At 39.7% G+C, this 22,362-nt stretch overlaps 1 protein-coding gene across 1 annotated transcript; it reads left to right on the top strand.

Moving 5' to 3' along the window:
- Positions 1-3,895: 3,895 nt before the first annotated feature.
- On the top strand, positions 3,896-17,792 carry LOC111239875 (BDNF/NT-3 growth factors receptor-like). The gene is made up of 18 exons (XM_022769799.1): positions 3,896-4,367; positions 6,302-6,376; positions 6,489-6,560; positions 6,655-6,723; positions 6,826-6,977; positions 7,150-7,286; positions 9,060-9,192; positions 9,695-9,994; positions 10,108-10,128; positions 10,270-10,278; positions 10,406-10,440; positions 11,714-11,813; positions 12,343-12,531; positions 13,401-13,531; positions 13,669-13,841; positions 14,289-14,532; positions 15,857-16,012; positions 17,546-17,792. The coding sequence occupies exons 1-18, from the start codon at positions 4,171-4,173 to the stop codon at positions 17,729-17,731; spliced, it is 2,379 nt and encodes a 792-aa protein (XP_022625520.1). The 5' UTR covers positions 3,896-4,170; the 3' UTR covers positions 17,732-17,792.
- The last annotated feature ends 4,570 nt before the right edge of the window (positions 17,793-22,362 follow it).

Here is a 22,362-nt window from a genome sequence, read left to right as displayed (position 1 = left end):
ATCTCAAACAGAGACAAGTAGATAGTGCACACTAGATCTGATTGCAGGACTTAATGGAAACTTGCGGGTGGCAGTGTATATATTCAGAGGGGGGTATTTGGGGGCCACACAGCAAATATTAACTCTAACAGGTTAACAACCCGGGCAAAATTCATTGTTGGGCCTCTATGGACCACCACTGCACATGGGAGGTTTATTATTTCCCCAGGCACCCAAGAAATCAACCACTAAACAAGAGCTGTTGATGATCAAAATTAATTGGCAACAAATTGGATACCCCATTAATCGTTTACATCATTTTTTGAGCAGGCATGTCAGCAAATCACAAATACCAGCTTCTCATTTGTAAATATTTGCCAATTTTCGCTGTTTTCTATGACTGTAAACTCATAATCTTTGGGTTTTTGATAGTTGGTGAGACAAAAACAAAAGAAATTTGAATTTGTTAGCTTGAGTTTCAGAGAATGATGGACATTTTCACAATTTTTAGATGATCATTTTATACACTGAACAATCAATTAATTATTGATTTAATTGATTTAATTACATCTTACCATACTTCTACTATGGTGGTATATCTTGCCTAGTCCTAAAACTTGAAGTGTATTAGCTTAGAAAAGTGAAAATTTTTAGTTTGAAAGTACTGATCCAATTATATTTTTAAGTGTGGGTCACTTTTCCCAATTGTATTTAGTAGTGGGTACAAAAAATACCTAATTAAAGCTGAACTGAGCAGTTGATTAATCTATTAATCGATCAATAGAAAATTAATCGACTCCACTTAAACTATTTTGATAACCTCTGTCTGCAGGTTTATCACAACTCATAGTGGGTTCTTGACAAAAAAGAACATGTTCTTCAGAAAATGTAGATTTTTATATCTTTTGAATGTGCACATGGGAAACTGATCCACCAGGTCAAGACAACCCTGTTGAAAGCCTTTTAGAAGTTGCATGACAAGTTGACGAGCAACAGAGCAGCAACAATACAAAACGTAAAACAATCATCAACAATACTTGGAAGTCATTAATCTGAACCAGCTACACCAACCTGTTCTACCACCAGGCTCATTTCATCCTAACATTATTTGGGCCAGACGTTGATGAAGGCAAGATCAGTCATGTTCACGTCGAGATGGAACAAAAAACTGTTGTGTTGATTTCACAACCAAATGTAACACATGAATCCTGTGTAATGACTACAGTTTTAGAAACACTGCCTGGCCATAGCAGTTTTGGCTGCTCTCAGTGTACTTACAGTTTCAAAAACCATTTCAGGGAGATTCAGAGACAAAAATGTACATACAGCTAAAAACAAAGATAAAAACTGAATGAAACATAAAGGAAATAACTGATAAGCACATACAACAGATGTGTATATAGATATTTATAAAAGGCAGCAATTAACAATATCATACACTGTCTATATACAATTCAAAACAAGAATACAATAATGCAAGGGTGCAGAGTGCAAAGAGTGCTGGAATAAATATTAAATGAGTAATGTTTTGCAGCGTGTTTGGATTTTAATTGACGATGATTGTGATACATGTTAAAGAAAAGTGTGTATTTTAAACTATAACTATCATTTATTATTTGTAGGTACAGTCGATGTTTTGGTGTTACAGGGTTATTGCACAGGGATTGTCAGTGTTTGTTCTGACATAAGTAAGATTTGTTGTGTCTGGAACAGAGCTATTGTTTGGCTGTTACAGTGCGCGTAATCCACAACACTACACAACAGAGGCAGTGGATAGTACAGGATGTATATCAGTGGGCTGTGTCACAGCTGCATCACTCCACGCAAGGTTCAAGACAAGTCTGCCACCAGCTGGTTCAGGAAGCGGTAGGAGCACAGACGGAGGAGTTGCAGAGTTGGATGATGCAGAAGTGGCACCAAACTAAATGTACAAAAGGAGGAAGATCTCTTGGTGTGTCAGAATCACAAGTCTCAGCGTGCTAAGCATAAAACTCCTCACCCTTAACTCTTTCTACTACACCTGAAAGTAGGGGTGATTCCAGCTAAAAACATCATCAGTCTCCAAGCAGTGGGAAAATTACAAAGATAAATTATAAAAACAGATGAAAAATGAAATAAAAAGATATGCTTTGAATTCACAAGTAATTTCCTCATCTTCAAAAGAAAGCACAATTCACAGAGAGCCCATGATCTTTATTATATATCATATTGCTTTTGATTGCCTGAAATTGAACCAATGTGCAGTGCAACTAGATTTTCTAGTTTTTCTGCAGTGATAAAAAAAGATAAGGCCATGAGATCAGACTTGCTAATCCACAGCCACCACCCCACTGCCCATTTATTGCAAATCAGGAGCCTGAATTATGTCCATACTTGATCTATTTTAAACATCCTTTTTTTTCCTCTCGTAGTGTTGTCATGCTCCTACAGATATAGGCAAGGATCTATTGCAAAATAAAGAGCTCTCTTCCCTCTCCTATACTCTGAGGTTACCATGGAGACAGATATAATTCAGTTCTTGATGTTTCTCATAAAAAAAAGAGCCTGCGTACATATTTTCATCTGCAACCATAGCGACACTTGACATTGTCCGCGCTATTTGTAAAAAGCAAGTCACCATAGCGACACTAACCATCCAGGCTGTGTCATAGATCATGTGTCCTAGCTGAGTATGCCTCCTCATTATGAGTGAAATTTAGGAATCCACCAGTAAACAGGATTTATTTCATCATTTTCAAACATATTATCACCTTGATGTTTAGCAGTGCACAGTTAATGAAAAACACAGGACTTATGTGACATTTAATTTGCACAGTTTGGGACATTTAAGGTAAAAAAAAAAAAACCCCAACATGTTAAAATTATGAGAAATTAATGTACACATTTGTGAGTGGACACTAACATCAGTGCAACAGACTTACAAGTCTAAATATAGTTGATAATTTAAAATGGAAAAATAAATCTATTAATTAGGTCAGGATTTCTCAAACTTGAATGAAAATATGGGCTGGCATAGTCTGTCCCTCTCAGAGTACACACACATGTTTACACATGACTACAGTGGGTTGTCATGTAGTTTATTTCTGTAAAATGAATAGAAAAAATAGAATTATTTTTGTCAAAATTCTATTTGTCAGGATGAAAAAATATATATATGCAGCATTTTTTTTTACCCCAATTCATGCTCCATATCGTAACCTGATCAGTGATTTGAGTGAAACCCATTTGAAGCTTGCAGACATAGTATAGGTAATTATTTTTCATAGATGCACCCCGTCTTGTGCGTCAACCGTACGTCACACTATAGGCCTAATGGCCAACCGTACAACAGTGTTGGTGTGGAAGAAGCGCTGCTTTCATCCAGTGCATGGCTGCAGGGGTAACTACAGCACGAGAGTTTACATCCATATTGTTGTTGTGCCCGCCACGAACAGGGCATTTGACCCACAGCTGGCCACTTGTGCAGCCTGTAATAACAGTGCAGCAGCTGATTGTTTAAACGGTTTTGTTGCATGAATCAAAAATAACAATCTCACAAACAAATTCCTATAAATACAACTTGTCACGAATACATGTCCGGGGTAGCCTAAACATCGCGACCACCCCCCACCCCCCCACCCCCCCATAAACCCAATCCCAGTGATGGCTGGGGGAGATGCGCTCGTCCTCGTCGATAATCGATAGACGGATGCAGGTAGCCTTCCTCCCTACACACGCAGCATCACCACGCATCCGTACTCCACTGTGCAGTCTCTCTTATTTTCCTCCCCATCACCACACATATGAGAAAACGCTCGTGGGGGCCCTGCCTATTGATCTCTAAACATCTGGAACACCTCATATTTGTTTTACAAGGCAGAGGCGAACAGTCTGTGCCCGAGATAGAGGAGTGAGACAGCAGCAGCAGCAGCAGCAGCAGCAGCACCAGGTGGGACCACTTGACACCTTGCTTCACGGCATCGATATGCAGTAGTGTGATACCAGCTCTGCGGAGACGGGAAGGCCAGTCCATGGCATCTTGATATTAAAACCGTGGGCTCTGCGCATTCCTCACCGACGGCGTAGTCTTTTTTCTGCGGAGTCGAAAGGATTAACTTGGCCAGATAAAGGCGGCGAGGGAGGAAATCTTACCAATATTTCAATTTGACCAGATTCTGTTTGGGGGATTCGTGGGATATCATTGGACCTGCGATGGACTCCAGCGCGGGGGAATATGGCATGGCTCGTCTTGGATTGTTTTTGGTTTTGATGGGGCTGTGGAGATTTAGTGATGCTTGCCCCGCATCCTGCACTTGCAGCATCTCAAGGATTGTTTGTATTGATTCTGTACCAGGGATCGAGGATTTCCCTGTCCTCACGTTAGATGACATGGAAAACATCACCGAGATGTAAGTGTATGAACGTGAATCGTGCAGACAGCTTATGAACTTATTAGGATGCAATGCGTAAAGAACTACCTTCGATCGTAGGTCGCAATAATACCCAAGGGCTAGGATTATTATACTAATAACAAAGGTAATAAGAACATCAGCAGATGGTCTGATATTATTCCCCCTTGTGGATTAAAGATCAATAGAGATTTGTCTTCTGCGCTTAATGTCAAACACAAAAAATCGTGATTTTATTCGTATAACCACTGGGTTTGTCAGATCATGTAGCCAAGTATATGTGTGCGTGTGTATGTGTGGCGGAGATGGGGGCTGCGCGTGCCACTAACGACGATAGTGTGTGTGTGTGTGTGTGTGTGTGTGTGTGTGTGTGTGTGTGTTTGTGTGTATATATGTGTGTGTGTGTGTGTGTGTGTGTGCGTGCGTGTGTGGGTGCGTAATGGTGGTAAGAGTGTGCGTCAGGCTTATTTGGATTAGTCGGTGTTTCCTTTACAAAACAGCTCCAGAGGTAGTGATGGAGTAAATGTTTAGGCCCAACGCAGCCTCCGAGGTGTTAATTCGGCTTTTTGGGCGGCGGTGTGAAAAGAGCCTCAACATTTCTGAAATGACCACATTGTTGCCAGATTTACACATGAAACCACATCAGTTGTATACAGCCGGCGATAGGCTACCCACAGTTATGTAGCCTTATCTGCGTCAGCGTGTAGGCCCCTTTGTCGGAGTGTACCTGCTACAACCCTGCACAAGTGTACAACTGCATGGCACCCACTGGAGAGCGGAGGGGAGACTGGGTGAGTTTTCTCAGGCAGACAGACTGGAACCAGATGTAGTTTACTGGGCGTCCACTGTCGCTGGATCAAAAAATGATTATTCTTCATCCTGCAATCAAAGAAGTCTTTCAGCAGCTTACACCCGGTACATTCCCCCCAGTTTGTCTAAAGAAACATCTTATTTGTGAGTAAAGTGTAGTTTTGACTAATAAACCCAGCAGTTATCACATTTGAAGCATAATAGAAAACTTTAGACTTGCTAAAGATACTTCAACCTATAAAACATTTCCAGCTTGGTTTTGTTAAAGGTATAATCCACACGTAAACAAAAGTGTCTCCCCACTAAAAAGATGTAAAACAACCTGCAGTCAAATTGACTCAAGTTTTTAAACAGAAGATAACACCAGACAACAACTAAAGTGAAGTTGTTCATATTTTCTGATGCTGCGAAATGTTTATTTAAATGTTATTTTAACTCAAACCCTCCACAATGTAACTAATTAATATAGTAAGAAATGATTTCACCTTAAAATATTTCACATTTCATTGTTGTTTTGCATCATCATGCCTTGGAATATTTAGTTTGTGCTCATAAAAAAGGATTTCAAGTTTTGATTTGTGATTTCAAAAGTACATGAAGGTGCATTGATTATTGTCTCACACCAAGACACTTATTAGATATCATATAATATTACTTTAGTAGTGTTATTTTTATTAAAAAACAAGGAAAAAACCTTGGCAGTTTTGACTTTATTAGGCCAAAAAAAGCTGTTATATTTTGATCTTTATGAAAAAATCTACATGATCTTTTTATATGTCCCGCAATAAATACAAGTAAAATGAACATAAACAAAAGCAATCGAAGACACCATCTCTGTCACTCAACATGCTGACAGTGTGAAAACACATACTGTTGTATTGGTTCACATTATATTACCAATCAAATCAAATTCCCTCAGTGAAGGAATATAAGGTACTGTAAAAATGAATGTCAACAAAATGAGTTTCATAAAATACACAAAACAACTGACTCTCTGAGATTGTGACTATAATGTGTGGAAGGATAAAGTTTATAATACACACAGATATAGTGTCGTTTCAGAACAAGTTATTTAGCTGACCATTAGTGCGTCTAACAGATCTGTCTTTTATATTTTTTCACAGATTCGTTGCCAATCAAAACAGACTGTTTGACATCAACGACAACAGTTTGAGGCACTACATAAACCTCAGAAACCTGTGAGTATTATACAGTTTTTTTTTGTGTGTTTTACACAGAATTAAATGATGTTTTCTCTAATCCAAAAAAGTTATAGATGACCTGATGACTCTACATTTGAACTTCTAACAGAACAGTGACAAAGACAAGATTGGCATCTATATCATCAGACGCATTTTTCAACAATACAAGACTTCAATATGTGTAAGAAGGATTTTAAAGACCCTCTTTAGATATTTCATTGATGTACTGGAGTTGCCGTGCTTGGTGTTTTATTTTAATTTTTTTCCTCTTTTAGAAATCTCAGAGACAATAATCTATCGACGCTGTCATGGAGAACATTTCAGAACTTTAACACAACATTCCCGTAAGTATCACATGTACATTAGCCCACATGAACTTGTCAGTACCTTTCTCTCTTTTTGTGCAAGACAATGAGCTTCTCATGTGTTGTGTTTTTATTTTCTAGGCTCCTCCTGTCTGGAAATCCTCTGGACTGTGTTTGTGAGAACTTGTGGATCAAACTGAGACTACAAGAGGAAAGCGACGGTCAAGAGCTGAAATGCATAGACGACAGAGGAGAGACGAAGGCCTTTGCCACACTCACTCCACCCGACTGTGGTAATGTGAAACCCTGTTATAAAAAGCAACGCTGGGTATCTGATATTGAACCTTTAGAAAGGTGATCGCCTCATGAAGACAGAAAAGAGAGATTGAAACGAAGACAGAGAGAAATCTGGAAACAAATCAAACTATGTCAAGTTTAATTTTACTGTCTGTTTGTGTCTCACAGTGGTTCCCAAAGTGGAGGTCATCCCCAAAATTGTGACCAAGATGCAGGGGAGTAATGTCAAAGCTGTGTGCAACGCCTCAGGCTCCCCTCTTCCTGAGATCCTGTGGAACCTTGATATGCTCTCGACCCAGCACGAGGTGAGCCAGTCTACCTCGCCGCCCCCCATTTGAACCTTTTTGGTACAGGTCTACTACTTTGGGCTCTTGACTTCTTAAGGTTTTGCTGTTTGAGTGAAGTGGAAATGATAATGTTAAACCTTGGTAATGACCAAAAGACACAAAACTAAATCCCAAATTTTGTGTATCCAAACCCTGATATAACTTATTCATCTTCTTGCATAGCTCTGGTAGCATTAATTAAAAAAAATCAGTGAACTGAGCATCCCACTGCCGGAGCACCAAATACACAGTTGACTCCTGTTTGAGTTTGTGTGCTAAAAAATATGGTGCCCAGCTGTTAAAAATACGAAATTACTTAGCCTATTTTAAAATGAAACCTGTACTCTGTTTTCAAATATTTACATCTTCAAAAGGAACCAGTGAACTTTGGGCTGAGGGCCACAGCAGGGCAGGGAAGTCGAGGAGTAGACATTAGACGGACTAAGACTTTGTTGGTCTTGGTCTTTTCTGTTGATATTAAGAATAATATAGAATATGACTGGCCTCATCCTTTAAGTGACACAAAGGAAGACTTAAGTTGAGACTTCAGTTGGACTTGACTGCTGTGAGACAAGCTTGGGACTTAATGTTCCTTAAAGACGTGACTTGACTTGAGACTCTAAGGCAAAAGTATCCAAGTCCAAGTCAGACAGCTTGAATATAATATAATAATTAGGCCTTTGCAAAGTTCTTGGTGTCATCTGTGCTAAAATATTAACACAGTTTTAAAAAGGTTCAAATGCCATGTCATTTAAATGATCAAAAAGGATTTGGAGACCTGAAACACTTGCAGTTTACTTGTAATTTAAGGCTTGTGACTCGATTTAACCTCGAGGGCTTGAAAATTGAATGGTCAAGACTTGATGCTTGACTGGAGACTTAACTGGACTTTCCTCAACTGACTTTGACAAGATTTAAAAGCAGCTCTGGGTTGTGAAGGTTCAGAAAGTATAAATGTTTCTGTAGTGTCAAAAGGATTTTACACTGGTTGTGTTAAATAGCTGGATGTGAATATATTTAATTACATGACAAACAATTATATTAATAATCTAATATAGATTAAATATATTCTCTTTTTATAATCTACATAAAAAGGACATTTTTTCATACAGCTGAATTGTGAATTTTTGGTTGGTTGGTTGGTCAAGTTTGCATTTGTACTACTGAGCTTGGACATTTCAACCATTTTATCCACTTAAGCACTTTTAGCTAACTGTTTTTGCTGTTTATCCATGATCTTTTATCTATTAGCTGTTTCAATCGATTACATTTAGTTAACTCTTTCAACCATTTATCTTATACTTTAAGTTAATTATTTTAACTGTTTATCCATTATTTAGCTAACATTTTACATGTTTATCCATTACTGTACTTTTAGCTAACTATTTTTACTATTTATTCATTGCTTATAGGTAACATTTAATTACTAACATACATTTCAACAAACCTTTTCAGTTGTTTCCAATACTTTTTGCTAACATTTTCAACCATTTAGCAGTTTCTTTTGGCTAATTATTTTTGACTGTAATTTAAACTGTTTATCCTATAATTTTGGTAAACAATATAAACAATTTAGTCATTACTTTTTAAATTATTTTTCATGCAGTAATTTGTGGTGTGAATGTGTTACAACTGACTAATGTTGATGCGAGCTACTGTATGTGCATGTCCATGTACTAAAGATCAGCATCACACTGATTTTACATAAACAGGACAAAGTGTATAATGCACATGATATTGCTGTGTTTACAGATTGAACCTTTCGAAACAGAGAGCAGCCTCACCCTGTCAGGCCTGTCTCCTGTTGATAATGGCAGGGTGATCATATGCAGCGCTGAGAACATGGTCGGTCAGACGGAGGCCACTCTTCAACTCAATATTCTCTGTAAGGCCTGTTGCTTTTCTGTTATCATTGACTGTAAATGTTGACCAACTTTAGCATACATCTTTAGAAAATATATTTACATTTATACATTTGTCTACTTTCCTCTCAGATGATCTTTTAAATGCCTTCCACCAGACTGTGTTTTTTTCCAGTGTAAGCAGAAGGCTCCTCAATTTGTTATCATTACTGTCTCTCAGCAAATCTTATTGACTCTCCGTGTTTCTTGTTCATAACTCTTCCTCCTGTGAAGCTCCTCACGCCTTGCCATACTCCTCTGCTTGTTTAGTGTGACATTTCTCCTCATTCACCTTTTCCATGTTTTCCTGATGTCAGCGTTCAAATGTTGTGTGATCCGTCTCTGTTCCGTTCCCCAAACCTTTCATCCCAAACTGCATCTCCTCTCTAAGCCCATGAATGTTGCTTTTCCTACTGGCTTTTCCTCCTGGTGTTTATTTCCTATCATCCCGTGATTACTCTTCCTCTATTGTTGCCTCCGTGTCAGTTGCCCCCACCATCCAGCAGCTGCTGGGACCAGAGCAGAACCACCACTGGTGTATCCCCTTCAGCGTGACAGGAAACCCCAAGCCTGAGCTGCAGTGGTACCACGAGAACGTGCCTCTCCAGGAGCAGGACTACATCCGCACCATGATCCACGTGTCCACCGAGAGCGAAGATCACGGCTGCCTGCAGCTGGTCAACCCCACACACATTCACAATGGTGTGTACAGGCTAGTGGCAAAGAATGAGTACGGCCGGGACGAGAAGAAGGTCTCTGCCCAGTTCATCGACCCACCTGAGACAGGTGTGAATACGCTCTCTTTTTACAGGGGTTCATTTAGTAAGACGTCAGCTCATTTGTGAAGCTAGTTTCTGTTTATGAAGTTGACCACTAATACGGATTTGTTTTCTTTTTAGCAGAAGACCCCTTCTACTACTGTAAGTAATGAATCAGCTTTATAAAACCAATAATGGTTATAGTTAATAGCTTGACATTATTTGTATACAAAGTTCAAATTAACTCTGATGTGCATCTATTCCTCCTCCTATGGCCTGTGCCTGCATCTCTCTTCTGCACAGACACTACTGGTAGGTCTTTGAACTATTACAGGGCTCAAGTTTAAACACAGTCATCATTACAAAATCAGCTGTATGCTCGTAGTAATTGTGATCATTTTCAAATGCTCAGACAAGCGTTTTTCTGTGTTTTTTTCAGACTCGCCTCTCCCTCCGCTGGACGACAGTGTTGCAGTAAGTGATCAGTCCTTACCATCTAAAGCAGTGGTTCCCAACCCTTTGGTGTGTGAGACACACAAATGAAAAACAAATGTTTTTCCCCCCCCCCCCAGACGTGTTTTCACCGAGCACTTTGATAGGAACACCATTAGCTGGTGTAGAGCCGCCCTCTGCTCTCAGAAACAGCCTCGGTTCTTCGTGGCGTGGAAGATGTTGGAAACATTGCTTAGAGATTCTGCTCCATGTCGACATGATTGTATCACATCATTTCTGCAGATTTGTCAATCTCCCGTTTTACCACGTCCCAAAAGTGTTCTACTGGATTTAGATCTGGCCATTGAGGTGAACTGAACTCACTGTCATGTTCATGAAACCAATTTGAGACAACTTTTACTTTGTGACATGATGTGGCGTCATGCTGGAAGTAACCATTACAGGATGGTAAATTGCGGCCATAAAGGTTGCACATCGAAAACATTCCCCACACCATTGCACCATCAGCAGCAGCCTGGACTGTTGACACCAGGCAGGTTGGGTCCATGGATTCATGCTGTTGACGCCAGATTATAACTCTGCCATCTATGTGCCTCAGCTGAAATCGAGATGTTTTTCCCAGTCTTCAACTGCCCAGTTGTGATGAGCGTGTGCCCACTGCAGCCTCAGATTTCTGTTCTTGCTGACAGGAGTGAAACCTGATGTGGATTTATGCTGTTGCAGTCCATCCACCTCACAACACCACCACCACTTTTCTGCTCACCACAGTTGTAAAAAGTGGTTATCTGAGTTACCGTCGCCTTTGTGTGAGCTTACTCCAGCCATTTTCCTCTGACCTCTCTCATTAACAGGGCGTTTCAGTCCACAGAGCTGCTGCTCACTAGATGGTTTTCGCACCATTCTGAGTGAAAACTCTAGAGACTGTCGTGCATGAAAATCCCAGGAGATCAGCAGTTTCAGAAACTCTCAATCCAGCCTGTCTGGCACCAACAATCACGCCACAGTCAAAGTCACCGAGATCACATTTTTTCCCCCATTCTGATGTTTGATGTGAACATTAACTGAAGCCCCTGACCTATCTGCATGATTTCATGCATTGAACTGCTGCCACATGATTGGCGGATTGATTAATTGCATCAATTATCAGGTGAACAGGTGTTCCTAATTAACTGTTTGGTGAGTTTATGTTTTTTTTCTTTTGTTCACTAGTTGGGAACCACTGATCTAAAGGATTCAAGACGTTCTTGTTGAAAGCTATGTTTCAAACAATCGTTTGTTTTTTCTTTCTTCCCAGGTGTATGTAGTTGTGGGAATCGCAGGAGTTGCCCTGACCGGCTGTGTTCTAATGGTGATCATTCTGAAATACGGAAGAAACTCCAAGTTTGGTATTAAAGGTGAACAATTTTCTTAACGGAGTAATTTGGCATTATAGGGAAAACACTTATTCTTATTTCTTGCCCGGAGTTAAATGATAAGATTGATACGACACTCATATCTGCCTGTTAAATATGATTCTACAGCCAGCAGCCGGCCAGCTCAGCCTGCAGAGCTAGGCTAGCTGTTTCGTCCTGTTTCCAGTCCTTGTGGTAAGCTAAGCTAGCTAGCCTGCTGCTAGCTGTAGCTTCACATTTAGCATGAGCAAATATATTAATCAAACACTTAAAGCAACTGCATACTACTTATAAATGGTAAATGTAGGGTTAAAAGAAAGTGTTAGCATTAGCTTATTGCAGCTTCCACGGTACCAATAGAAATGACTGTAGGAATTTACAAGTCTTCCTATCTTTTTTCTCCTCCTCCTCTTCCTCTATGACCACCACCCTGTACTTCTTCTCCACTCCTCCCTCCCTGCCTTTTCCTCACTCCTCACTCTCCTCCTCCTATTACCTCTCCACATCCTCCTCCTCCTCTGTGGCTCCCTAGGCTCCTCCTCAGTCATCAGTAATGACGATGACTCTGCCAGCCCTCTTCATCACGTCTCCAATGGCAACAACACCCCGTCGTCCTCGGAGATGGGTCCAGACGCAGTGATCATTGGGATGACAAAGATTCCTGTCATTGAGAACCCACAGTACTTCCGTAACTCCGGCAGCATGCTGAAATCTGACACGTGTGAGTTACCGCCTCGCTCGACAAATGCCTGGTAACCCGGACCTTTTCTGATAAATCCATGCAGGGATCACTGTTGGACGCCAGATTTATTGTCAGCATCCTGCTGCATTGTGATAGTGACTCCTGCTCTGCGGGGGCAATAGGACAGTTAACCTACAGATAATGTTCAGAAACACAAGCTTGTTTACAAAAGGCTCAATGCAGCAGAGAGAACCTGAATGTTCTTCTTTTTGATTGACTGAAAAATAATCAAACTGTGATAAAAATTACAGATGATTGTTTTTCAGTCAAACAAAAAGAAAAACATTCAGGTTCATTCACTTATAAAGTAAAGATACAAACATTTGCTGGTTCTATTCTTTTCATGTGTGAGATTTACACTTAATATATGTTTGTTTTAGATTGTTCCATCAGAAAAAACAAACATACAGCATAGTGTATACAGTCTGATTAAATGATTAATAAAAAAAATCAATAATTAAAATCAAATTTGACTAAAGCTGCTATATTCCTGACATTAAATGTAATCTCAATGCAAATAAACTTTTTTTGATAACACTCTCCCTATTTAGCATCTATAAGCAGTATACAAACATTTAATAAATAGTTTACAACACACTTTAATATAGTTGTATGCAGGTTTAAGGACATTTTAAGAGCCTATTAGTGTATATTGTTTGTTAGTTATTATAACTTCTCTGAAGAGATTATTTTTAATATTTTTACCATATCTCATCAGTTTTACTCCACTGTGTGTGTCCACATGAGGAGTTATACTTAAAACTGCTTATAAATACTAAAGAGTGGGATTTAAAATAGTAAGATGCACATATGAGCTTAAGAGTGATTTGTCTTATTCTGCATTGAAGTTGTCCAGCACATTAAGAGACACAACATCGTACTGAAGCGGGAGCTGGGAGAGGGAGCCTTTGGGAAGGTCTTTCTCGCTGAGTGCTACAACCTGACACCAGATCACGAGAAGATCCATGTGGCAGTCAAGGTACGAATCAGGAAGCTGCTCACTCAAAAAAAAAAAAAAAAAAAAAATCAATGCACTTATCATTCAGTTAGTGAATTATACTGACTCCATGTAGATAATGCTTCTCACCGTGTCTTTGTGTCTCTGCCTTTGGTCAGACTCTGAAAGAGGCCAGCGAGAGCGGCCGAGCAGACTTCTACAGAGAGGCCGAGCTCCTCACCAACCTGCAACATGAACACATTGTCACCTTCTATGGAGTGTGTGTAGAGAGTGACCCACTCATCATGGTGTTTGAATATATGAAACATGGTGACCTAAACAAGTTTCTCAGGTAGGAGGCTTCTACTGACATGTCTTAAAGGAACAGTTTGACTTATTCGCTTTTTTGTCATGAGTTAGATGAGATGATTGATACCTCTTTCATATCTGTATGATCAATGTATGATCAGAAAATAGTAAAAATGCACATTATAATTTCCCAGAACTCCAAGGTGACATCCTCAAATTACCTGTTTTATTTGACCAATAGTCCAAAACCCCAGGATATTCAGTTTCCTATCATACATGACAAAGGAAAGTGTTAAATTCTCATGAAACTGAGAAGCTGGAACCAGTGAATGTGGCGTTTGTGCTTAAAAATTACAAAAATGATTAATCCACAGTTGGAATAGTGGCAGATTGTTTTCCTGTTGACTGTGGAAGCGTACTTTTGGTAGTTTAAAATTCAGTATCCAGTGGTACGATGATTGAAGCGCTGATTAAGTGCTTCTGGGTGCAGGTCCCACGGTCCTGATGCAGTGCTAATGGCAGACGGTCAACACAGCATCCTGGTGGAGCTAACCCAGTCCCAGATGCTGCACATTGCCCAACAGATTGCTGCTGGCATGGTCTACCTGGCCTCCCAGCACTTTGTCCACAGAGACTTGGCAACCAGGAACTGCCTGGTAGGAGAAAACCTGCTGGTCAAGATAGGAGACTTTGGCATGTCCAGAGACGTTTACAGCACAGACTACTACAGAGTGAGTATTTTTGATAATTTACCCTTTTCTGTCCTCGCCCTGCCCCCAGTCTCCTACTCACGCATGCACACACGCTCACATTTCAGATATATACACAGAAATATGGAAATATACCCACATACGCACAGTCTCAAATATGTAATTAGAATTTTATTCCAGTTTTGGTCTGAAAAAGCTGTGTAGCTGCAGAAATGACAATTTTAACCAGAGGTATTTTATCTATTTTTAATACCATTTAAATGCAAATTCTATAATCTGCATAAAATTACTGTTTCCATGGTAATGAGGGCAACAGTGCAAAAATGCATGGGCAGTTTTTTCTTTTTTCTTGGGCAAAGAGTTAATGCCTTCCTCCCCTCTACATGAACAGAATCATATTACGACACTGAGGTGTTGGTATATGAGATCCACTGATGCATGTGAGAAGATTACGCTTGCTTATAAACACCTGTTGATACAATAAAGGGCTATAATCAAAAAAGATTGTCATGTTGAGGAAGAGATGGATTTTATTCCCTCATCCTTTGTGTCTCAGATTCCAGTTTGAATCCCACAGTGCCCTCTGCTGCCCAAAGTGAAGTCTAAGCACACACACAAAAAACACATCTCCAAGATACATTTCCCTGCATCAGATAAGATCAACATAAAGAGGTCACCAACTCCTGATATCACACATTTTTATCAAATAGAAAGCAAAGGCATGAACACAGCTTACAGAATGATGCTCTTCATTCACGTGAGCAGATTCTTGATAAGTATTGTTCTTTTGGAAAGGTAACAATTACGGATCAGACTACAATTATGCTGTTAGGCTATAAAACAGTCAGTGTATTTGTTTGAGCAGCTTCTCCCTGTACAGCAGTTTAATAAAGCTTTCTAACAAAGAAACAATCCAGCTGGAGAAAGAAACTGATTTGGAGAGATTGTTTTTCTGATCATATTCACGTTCAAATGGCACAATTCCATATTTGGTACATAAACCCCGACCTTCATGAAGGTTATAATGCTCAGTTTTTGTTGAAACTCTTTTGGAGAGATGTTGATTCAGCTGTATGGTCATTTTGGAGGCCGCAGTTTGAGGTGCTGTTGAATTGTGCTGCATTATATGAACAGGTGTTTCTCATATTTTGTCCAGCGCATTTATACCATTGACGGTAGATGAAATATGAGAAAAACCTCTCCGTCTAACGTCCGGCCATTATCGTGTCTAAAAATATCCAAATAAAGTACAGAAGCTTAACACTCACTCTTCAGCAGGCCTTGTGGTGTTGGTTTCTGAAGGGGACTGCTCTCTCTCTCTCTCTCTCTCTCTCTCTCTCTGCGTGTGGGCGGTCATACGATGCTGCCGATCCGCTGGATGCCCCCAGAGAGCATTATGTACCGGCGATTCACCACAGAGAGTGATGTGTGGAGCCTGGGAGTGGTGCTGTGGGAGATCTTCACCTACGGCAAGCAGCCCTGGTACCAGCTCTCCAACAATGAGGTCAGAGTCACACGAGGGCTTCACTCCATGAGATGTCTGCACTACTCTGAGTTGCATGAGTCAACACTGGCACCTGGTCAAACAGTGATTACAGAGCTCAGAGACACTTTGAATTAAACATTACTTACTATTAGCAAAAGTTTCAAGCTGGAAAATTCTTTAAAAATTGCGGGACATGACAGATGAAAACAGACTCAATAGGTGATGGAGAGTGAATAGATAGACTCCAACAATCTGACTAATAGAAACTTAAAATGGGAGAGTTGGGGTTGTGGAGGTAAAGATGATGTGTGAGGCGGGACAGGTGAATGCCGGTGTTGTAAAAACAAAAGGAAGTTAAGGCACTTAAACACTTAAAAATCACACGCACATGCTACACCTATTTTTCGATGTGTGACTTACACTTCCAGAAGACATCATCATATCATTGTCTCAAATGTCCATTGTGCCCATAAATCCACTAGGATATAATTAAACATTAAAATGTTTCTCCTTGTAACACCAGAACTTGCCTGAGAATCATCAGGTTTTAAAGTTTTCTTGAGTATCAAAGTAATCCGCTGATAGCTGTCTGTGCAACCACGGCGATGCTGCTAACAGTAACTGCTAAAAGCAGATTCAGCAAACTTTTAACTTCTGTAAGGGGCCTTTTAAAAGTAACTTTTCTATTTGGTTTGAAACTCACTTGTCATGTTTGGTCCTACTGAGCTGTGGAAAAGCTGTGTCAGGTCTGAGAAAACAATAATGTCCAGTTGCATTATGGGAAATGTAGTATCAAGTGTGTTTGGATCCTGACCAATACTAGGGACTAAAAGTCGGGACATCGTGATCTCTGGTGCTGAGATTCTTATCAAATCCCCAAACTTTAATAAAAAAGCAATACTAAATGACTTTAATATTTCTGTACATTTTTTAAATTGTGTTTTTTATAATAGAAATTAAAAGGTAATTGAGAATTGATTCAAATATCACAACATTTTTAAAATAGACTTTTTTCTTATTCTTCTTTTAGATATGTTTACCTGATAATTACTATTTAAGAAATAGTTTCCTTAATTTGATCTCTATTTTCTTCTGTTTATTTCTTTTTTTTAAATAATTTTGGGAGGCATTTTCTTCCCTTTATTAGATAGTGACAGGAAAGAAATGACAGGAAATGAGAGAAGAGGGAGACGGAGAATGAAGTGCAACACAGGTCTCTGGCTAGATGTGAAACAGGGATAATGTTGTTTATGGTTGGTGCTTAAACCCCAAGACCACCAGGGCACCACTTGTTTTGATTTACTTCGACAAAAATGAGCTTTCGTCTGAATAAAAGTGAACAAAAGTGCAGCCAACTTTGCAGAAGGGTCCCGTCATCCCAGATGATAAATGCTAAAAGCAACCACTGGAATTAAAACAAACAAAAATGTTGTCTTTGTTTTTGGTTGATATCCCTCACCCCATCAGATGTCACATTTCATTGGTAATATTTGTGGGACACATTCACTTCAGTCAAACAGTGACAGTGTATTGTCATCCTGTATCCTGCAGGTGATTGAGTGCATCACCCAGGGCCGTGTGCTGCAGCGACCCCGCACCTGCCCTAAAGAGGTGTATGATCTGATGCTGGGGTGCTGGCAGAGGGAGCCCTACATGAGGCTGAACATCAAGGAGATCCACAGCATGCTCCAGAGCCTCGCCAAGGCCTCACCTGTGTACCTGGACATACTGGGCTGATGCACCGGTGTTTGTGTATGTACTTTGTGTGCGTGTGTGTGTGTGTGTGTGTGTGTGTGTGTGTGTGAGAGGTGGGGCTTCATAAGTGTTTGTGTGTTTGTCTGTCTGACGTGATGTGACAGAGAGGAGGAGGAAATGAAGGGTGTGTGTGTGAGTGTGTCTGTGTACAGTACCTGGCTGTAAATGTTACTGTAAATGCTATCGTCCGCGTCCTCATTACATCGAGAAAAAGCCTTAAATTTCGAGTGATTTTCTTTTTTTGCTTTTTCTGTTCTTATCCATTCGCAGACGTTACTGAGGCATGTTTCACAAGTGGAAACCAAAATGCATACAGGATTATGTCACTTTATCCAAATCATAAATGTAAAAGGCATCAAAATAAATGAAACCCGATAATCAGACCCACTGATTACTGGGTGATTCTGCTACATCCATACAGTATGTGCTGCGAATGAACAAAGGGAAAATAACGTGTCTCTCCGTAACGGACCGTGTTCGGACTCAACTTCATTGTAGATAGAGCTTTCTCTTCTTTCCACAATGTCACACAGAGCAACATATTCTGCCAGAAGATGAAATTATTCATTAAGTTACAGCTGAAGCTTTTTCTTTAATATGTCCAAAACCTATTTTCATATTTGTAGAATTTATAAATGTTGACTCATATCGAGCTGTTTGATTTAAATCTGTGCTTTTTGAGTCACGTTCGGAAAATTTTAAACATATGTTTAAAGTTTGTGTGAAACCCATATAGATTCTCATAGATGCCTGGTATATGTGACCGAGTCCACTGAAGGACTTCACAATGTAAAACCAGTGTTGAGGTTGTAAAACACAAGGGCATACAGCAGTTTACATTCTTTTTTTTTCTTTTTTAATAATGCCATAATCATTTGTCATATTTTCTGTATATATCTGTTCATATTTCACACTAATTACACAAGGTCATCTATATTTACAAAGTGGTGTTTTAAACGTTGTGCTCCGCTCAGTTCGCAGCCTTTTCGTTTGATGTATCTAAAGCACAGAGTGAGGACTTGGCGGCGGTGTTGAGCTGTGCCTATCCAGGAGAAAAAAAGAAAAAAGAGGAGCACAGGTTGCTTTTGTTTTTGTTTTTCATTCACCAGCAATGCCATTTAGCAAACCGTTGTTGTTCGGTGGCCCATATCTGTAAGTGATGTGGTTTTGTATGCATCCTCAAAGGCGGGTTTTCAAATGTTGTGGGTGTTGCTGATGAGATTGTGTTTACGGTTTGGCGAGAGAAGATGAGCTTATGGAGTGTCATCTTCGTTTGTTGTTTTTTTTTGTGTGTGTAATTTCTAAGAGGGATTGACGACGCATTTCGATGCAGTTTACTGTGTGCATTGATGTAGGTTAACTACGCTGAGGATTTCTTTGTTTTCACCACTTTGGTTCTGTATGTATTGAAGTCGCTACCAGTTTATTTGTTATTTATTTCCATTACAGAGAGTACTTTGAAGATCTAATCTTTAATTCCACATAGTGGGCTAAGAGACAGCAGTAAAAGGATTAATTAAGAGTCTGATTGCCCTTAAAGTGTCCCAGGGGTGCTTTCATCTCTCTGAGCGGCCCCAGTCAGCCGGGTGGTGACTGATACAGCTCCTCACCCCGTGCAGCTGTGAAGCACACTTGTAGGCAGAGGACCTTAACGCTTGAAACTAGTTTGAAAATGCATCATTTTTTCAAATTATCTTCAATAGTTCTGTTTTCCTGAGATATTATATTAAAAAAGGCTAAAATATTAAAACAAGTGTGGTGGTTCAAAGTGTCTAACTCCTGCATTAATCTTTGCAACAACAGCAGCATTCACTCCCTCATAACGACCGTCATGTATTTCCATACGGAGGCATGAAGCAGTAAGGCTCTTTGCTGAGACAATACGTTTTGTTAAGTGCACTTTGTAGCGTTACTTAACCCCTAAATGCACAACCTGAGCAGCTGTGCTCAGCACTGACCACTCTCCACCTCGACCTCAGCTGCTCTTACTAACAAAAAGAAAAGAAGAACATTTCACCCTTGCTGTGCTGGCCATGACTGAAGCAAGTAACTCTGACATATTGTCCTCAATGAAAACAAGATTTTCCTGTCCCTCTATGTTTTTATTACAGCGTTTGTCAGTTCTGTATAATAGTCACGTGTCTGCTGTACATAAATTGCTGTCCATTCTGTACAGTTCTGATATTTGTCTATATGAATAGTAGGCTATGTTTAATAGTATAATCTGTTTTAAGCAGGTATCATGTCAAAAACTGTGTGACATCTATTGAAGACAACGTGTTATGGGCCACTGGCAATACATACTATATGTAAATACAATTTTATTTGTGCTACATTGTATAATTTCTTTGTGCTCGTTCATAATACCAGTGAGAATACAATCCTTTTTTGGCAACTTTTGATCTGCAGAGGACTTTCTTTGAACAATGTGTTTTTCTCTGAAGAAGAAGAACAAAAAAGAAAAAAAAAAATAGAAGAAAAAGAAAAATGATCTCCTCTTTCCTCTCCACTGTGATGGGGAGCTTACACAGAGGCTGTTTGAGATTGTGTCTGTCTGTAGGAGGACCATAGACTCTGGATCTGATTCAACATCAGGATCTCTCCTAGCTGACAGGCGTCCAAGCAGACGTGTGGCCGATGGTGAGGAGGTCAAAGGTCGCCTCCTGGCCAACCCCACCACTCAACCTCTGACTGACTGTAGCCTATTTTGATCCTCTTTCAGATGAATAACTGTGACTTTGCATCATGAATAGTATATTATTTTGAATGTAATCTAGAAGGGTCGGGACCTTTTTTGAATGTAATCTATCCTGGGGGGGCGGGGGAGGATTAATGATTTTTTTTTGTAAATATATGGTAAAAGAAAAAAAGATTACAGTTTTCATTCCTGTGCAGATAACAAATTTTACTTACTATGTGAATACAAAGAGAGTGTTTATGTGTGTGACTGATGTCTCTGAGGTGATGTGTGTGCATTTGCACGTGCATCCGTATGCAAGAGTGTGTGTGTTTGTGAGCGTGTGTGTGTGTGTGTGTGTGTGAGCGCGTGTGTGTGGTCGCTCTTCTGGCAGATTTAATCCTGCTTTAATCAGCCAGTTCTATCAATCAATTCAATGCTTTGTGCATCATGTGAGTAGCTTATCCACAATTAATGGAAATGTTCCTTGTGATACTGTGCATTTAATAAAGGTGGTATGTCTTACAATACGTCTTCTGCCCTCAGGATTCTTTACGTCTCCATTCGCAAAGTTTAGAAGTGCAATTTGAAGCAACTGTGGATGTACACGACTTAAAGGGATCGTTTGACATTTTGGGAAATTTGCTTATTCGCCTTGTTGCTGAGAGTTGGTTGAATATTTACATTTTATCCTACTTTTGACTTTTACTTCACCTCATTTCACAGGGAAATATTGCACTTTTTCCTCTACTATATTTATCTGACAGCTTCAGTTACTAGTAGAGGTGGGCAGATCAATCCCTCAAGTATCAACATGTAAAAGTATATTACAAAAAAAACATGAGCTGCAACAAAAAAGAAGGGATGAGGTGGAGGGGCAAATGCGGCAGCAAAACCTGTTCTGTTTTAACATGAATCATAATAATCATGACCCAAGGCTCTCCCCTACATAATAATACAAATCACTTGTATTGATGAAAAAATTGCTATCAGTATTGGTATCTGTAATACTGTAATGGTATTACCTGGTATCACCCACTCCTAGTTACTTTGCAGATTAAGATTTTATATTAAAAACATATTAAGACTATAAAACACACTGTAAACAATGTTTCTTCTTTACTGTTTGAACAGGTAAAATTATCTAATGTTTCAGAAAAGATTGGAGAAGAATAAGTACAAATTTGTGAAGCTGAACTTTATCTTGTGACTGTTTGTGACTGGTTGGGAACCACTGGGCTAAAATAACACCAACTGTATAAGGCAGTTAAAACTACCTTGACCCACTAAGTATCGATGCTAATGATTTCATATACAATAATGCATCAGTCAAAGGGGCCATTTTTCTGCAGGTTTTTCAAGTACATTCAGCTGATAATACTAATGCACATTTACAACAGATTATCTCCTGAAGTGTGATTGACATTTAAACTGTGCTTCACTGTTGCTTTTGGTGCTGGGTTACTTTAAAAAGAACCAGCAGCACAACATGTGTCATGGAAGGTATCCCACAGACACCATTTGTTTCTAACAATAACTACTGAGGAGTGACAAGGACAGCTGCCCGAAAGAACCTCACACACAAACACACACACAAGGACAAACGTGGCACAAGCTATTTAACTGTTCTCAGGACAGTATATTATTTTCTATGTATATAAAATTTTTTATGGTGTTATTTTTCTTAGCTGACGCTCAAGAATAAGTTCACATACAGAAAGCTACATGGTATACTGTATGACGTACCTTGGTGTATTGCAATGCTAGCTGTGAGGGGCTCCACTGTGCAGGCCGTCCATAGGTGAGGACAGACTGGTGGGACAGTTGCTGGGTCCATCCATCAAGGGCGTCTTCTTCAATGGATGTATCTCATGTGTTATTGAGGGGCCTGGCTGTCCTGTGAGGGACACCTCAGTGTGTCTGCTGCAGGGAGAAT

This window comes from Seriola dumerili, unplaced genomic scaffold (genome assembly GCF_002260705.1).
Source record: "Seriola dumerili isolate Sdu_G_001 unplaced genomic scaffold, Sdu_1.0 BDQW01005691.1, whole genome shotgun sequence".
Lineage (NCBI taxonomy): Eukaryota > Metazoa > Chordata > Actinopteri > Carangiformes > Carangidae > Seriola > Seriola dumerili.
This window is presented reverse-complemented; position numbering and strand designations above follow the sequence as displayed.

Bases quoted from the DNA above. Each gene is read 5' to 3' on its own strand.
- LOC111239875 (XM_022769799.1), top strand. From the start codon at position 4,171: ATGGACTCCAGCGCGGGGGAATATGGCATGGCTCGTCTTGGATTGTTT. The intron at 9,193-9,694 runs GTAAGGCCTGTT...CCTCCGTGTCAG, and splicing joins TCTTCAACTCAATATTCTCT to TTGCCCCCACCATCCAGCAG. The intron at 14,533-15,856 runs AGTATTTTTGAT...TCTCTGCGTGTG, and splicing joins GCACAGACTACTACAGAGTG to GGCGGTCATACGATGCTGCC.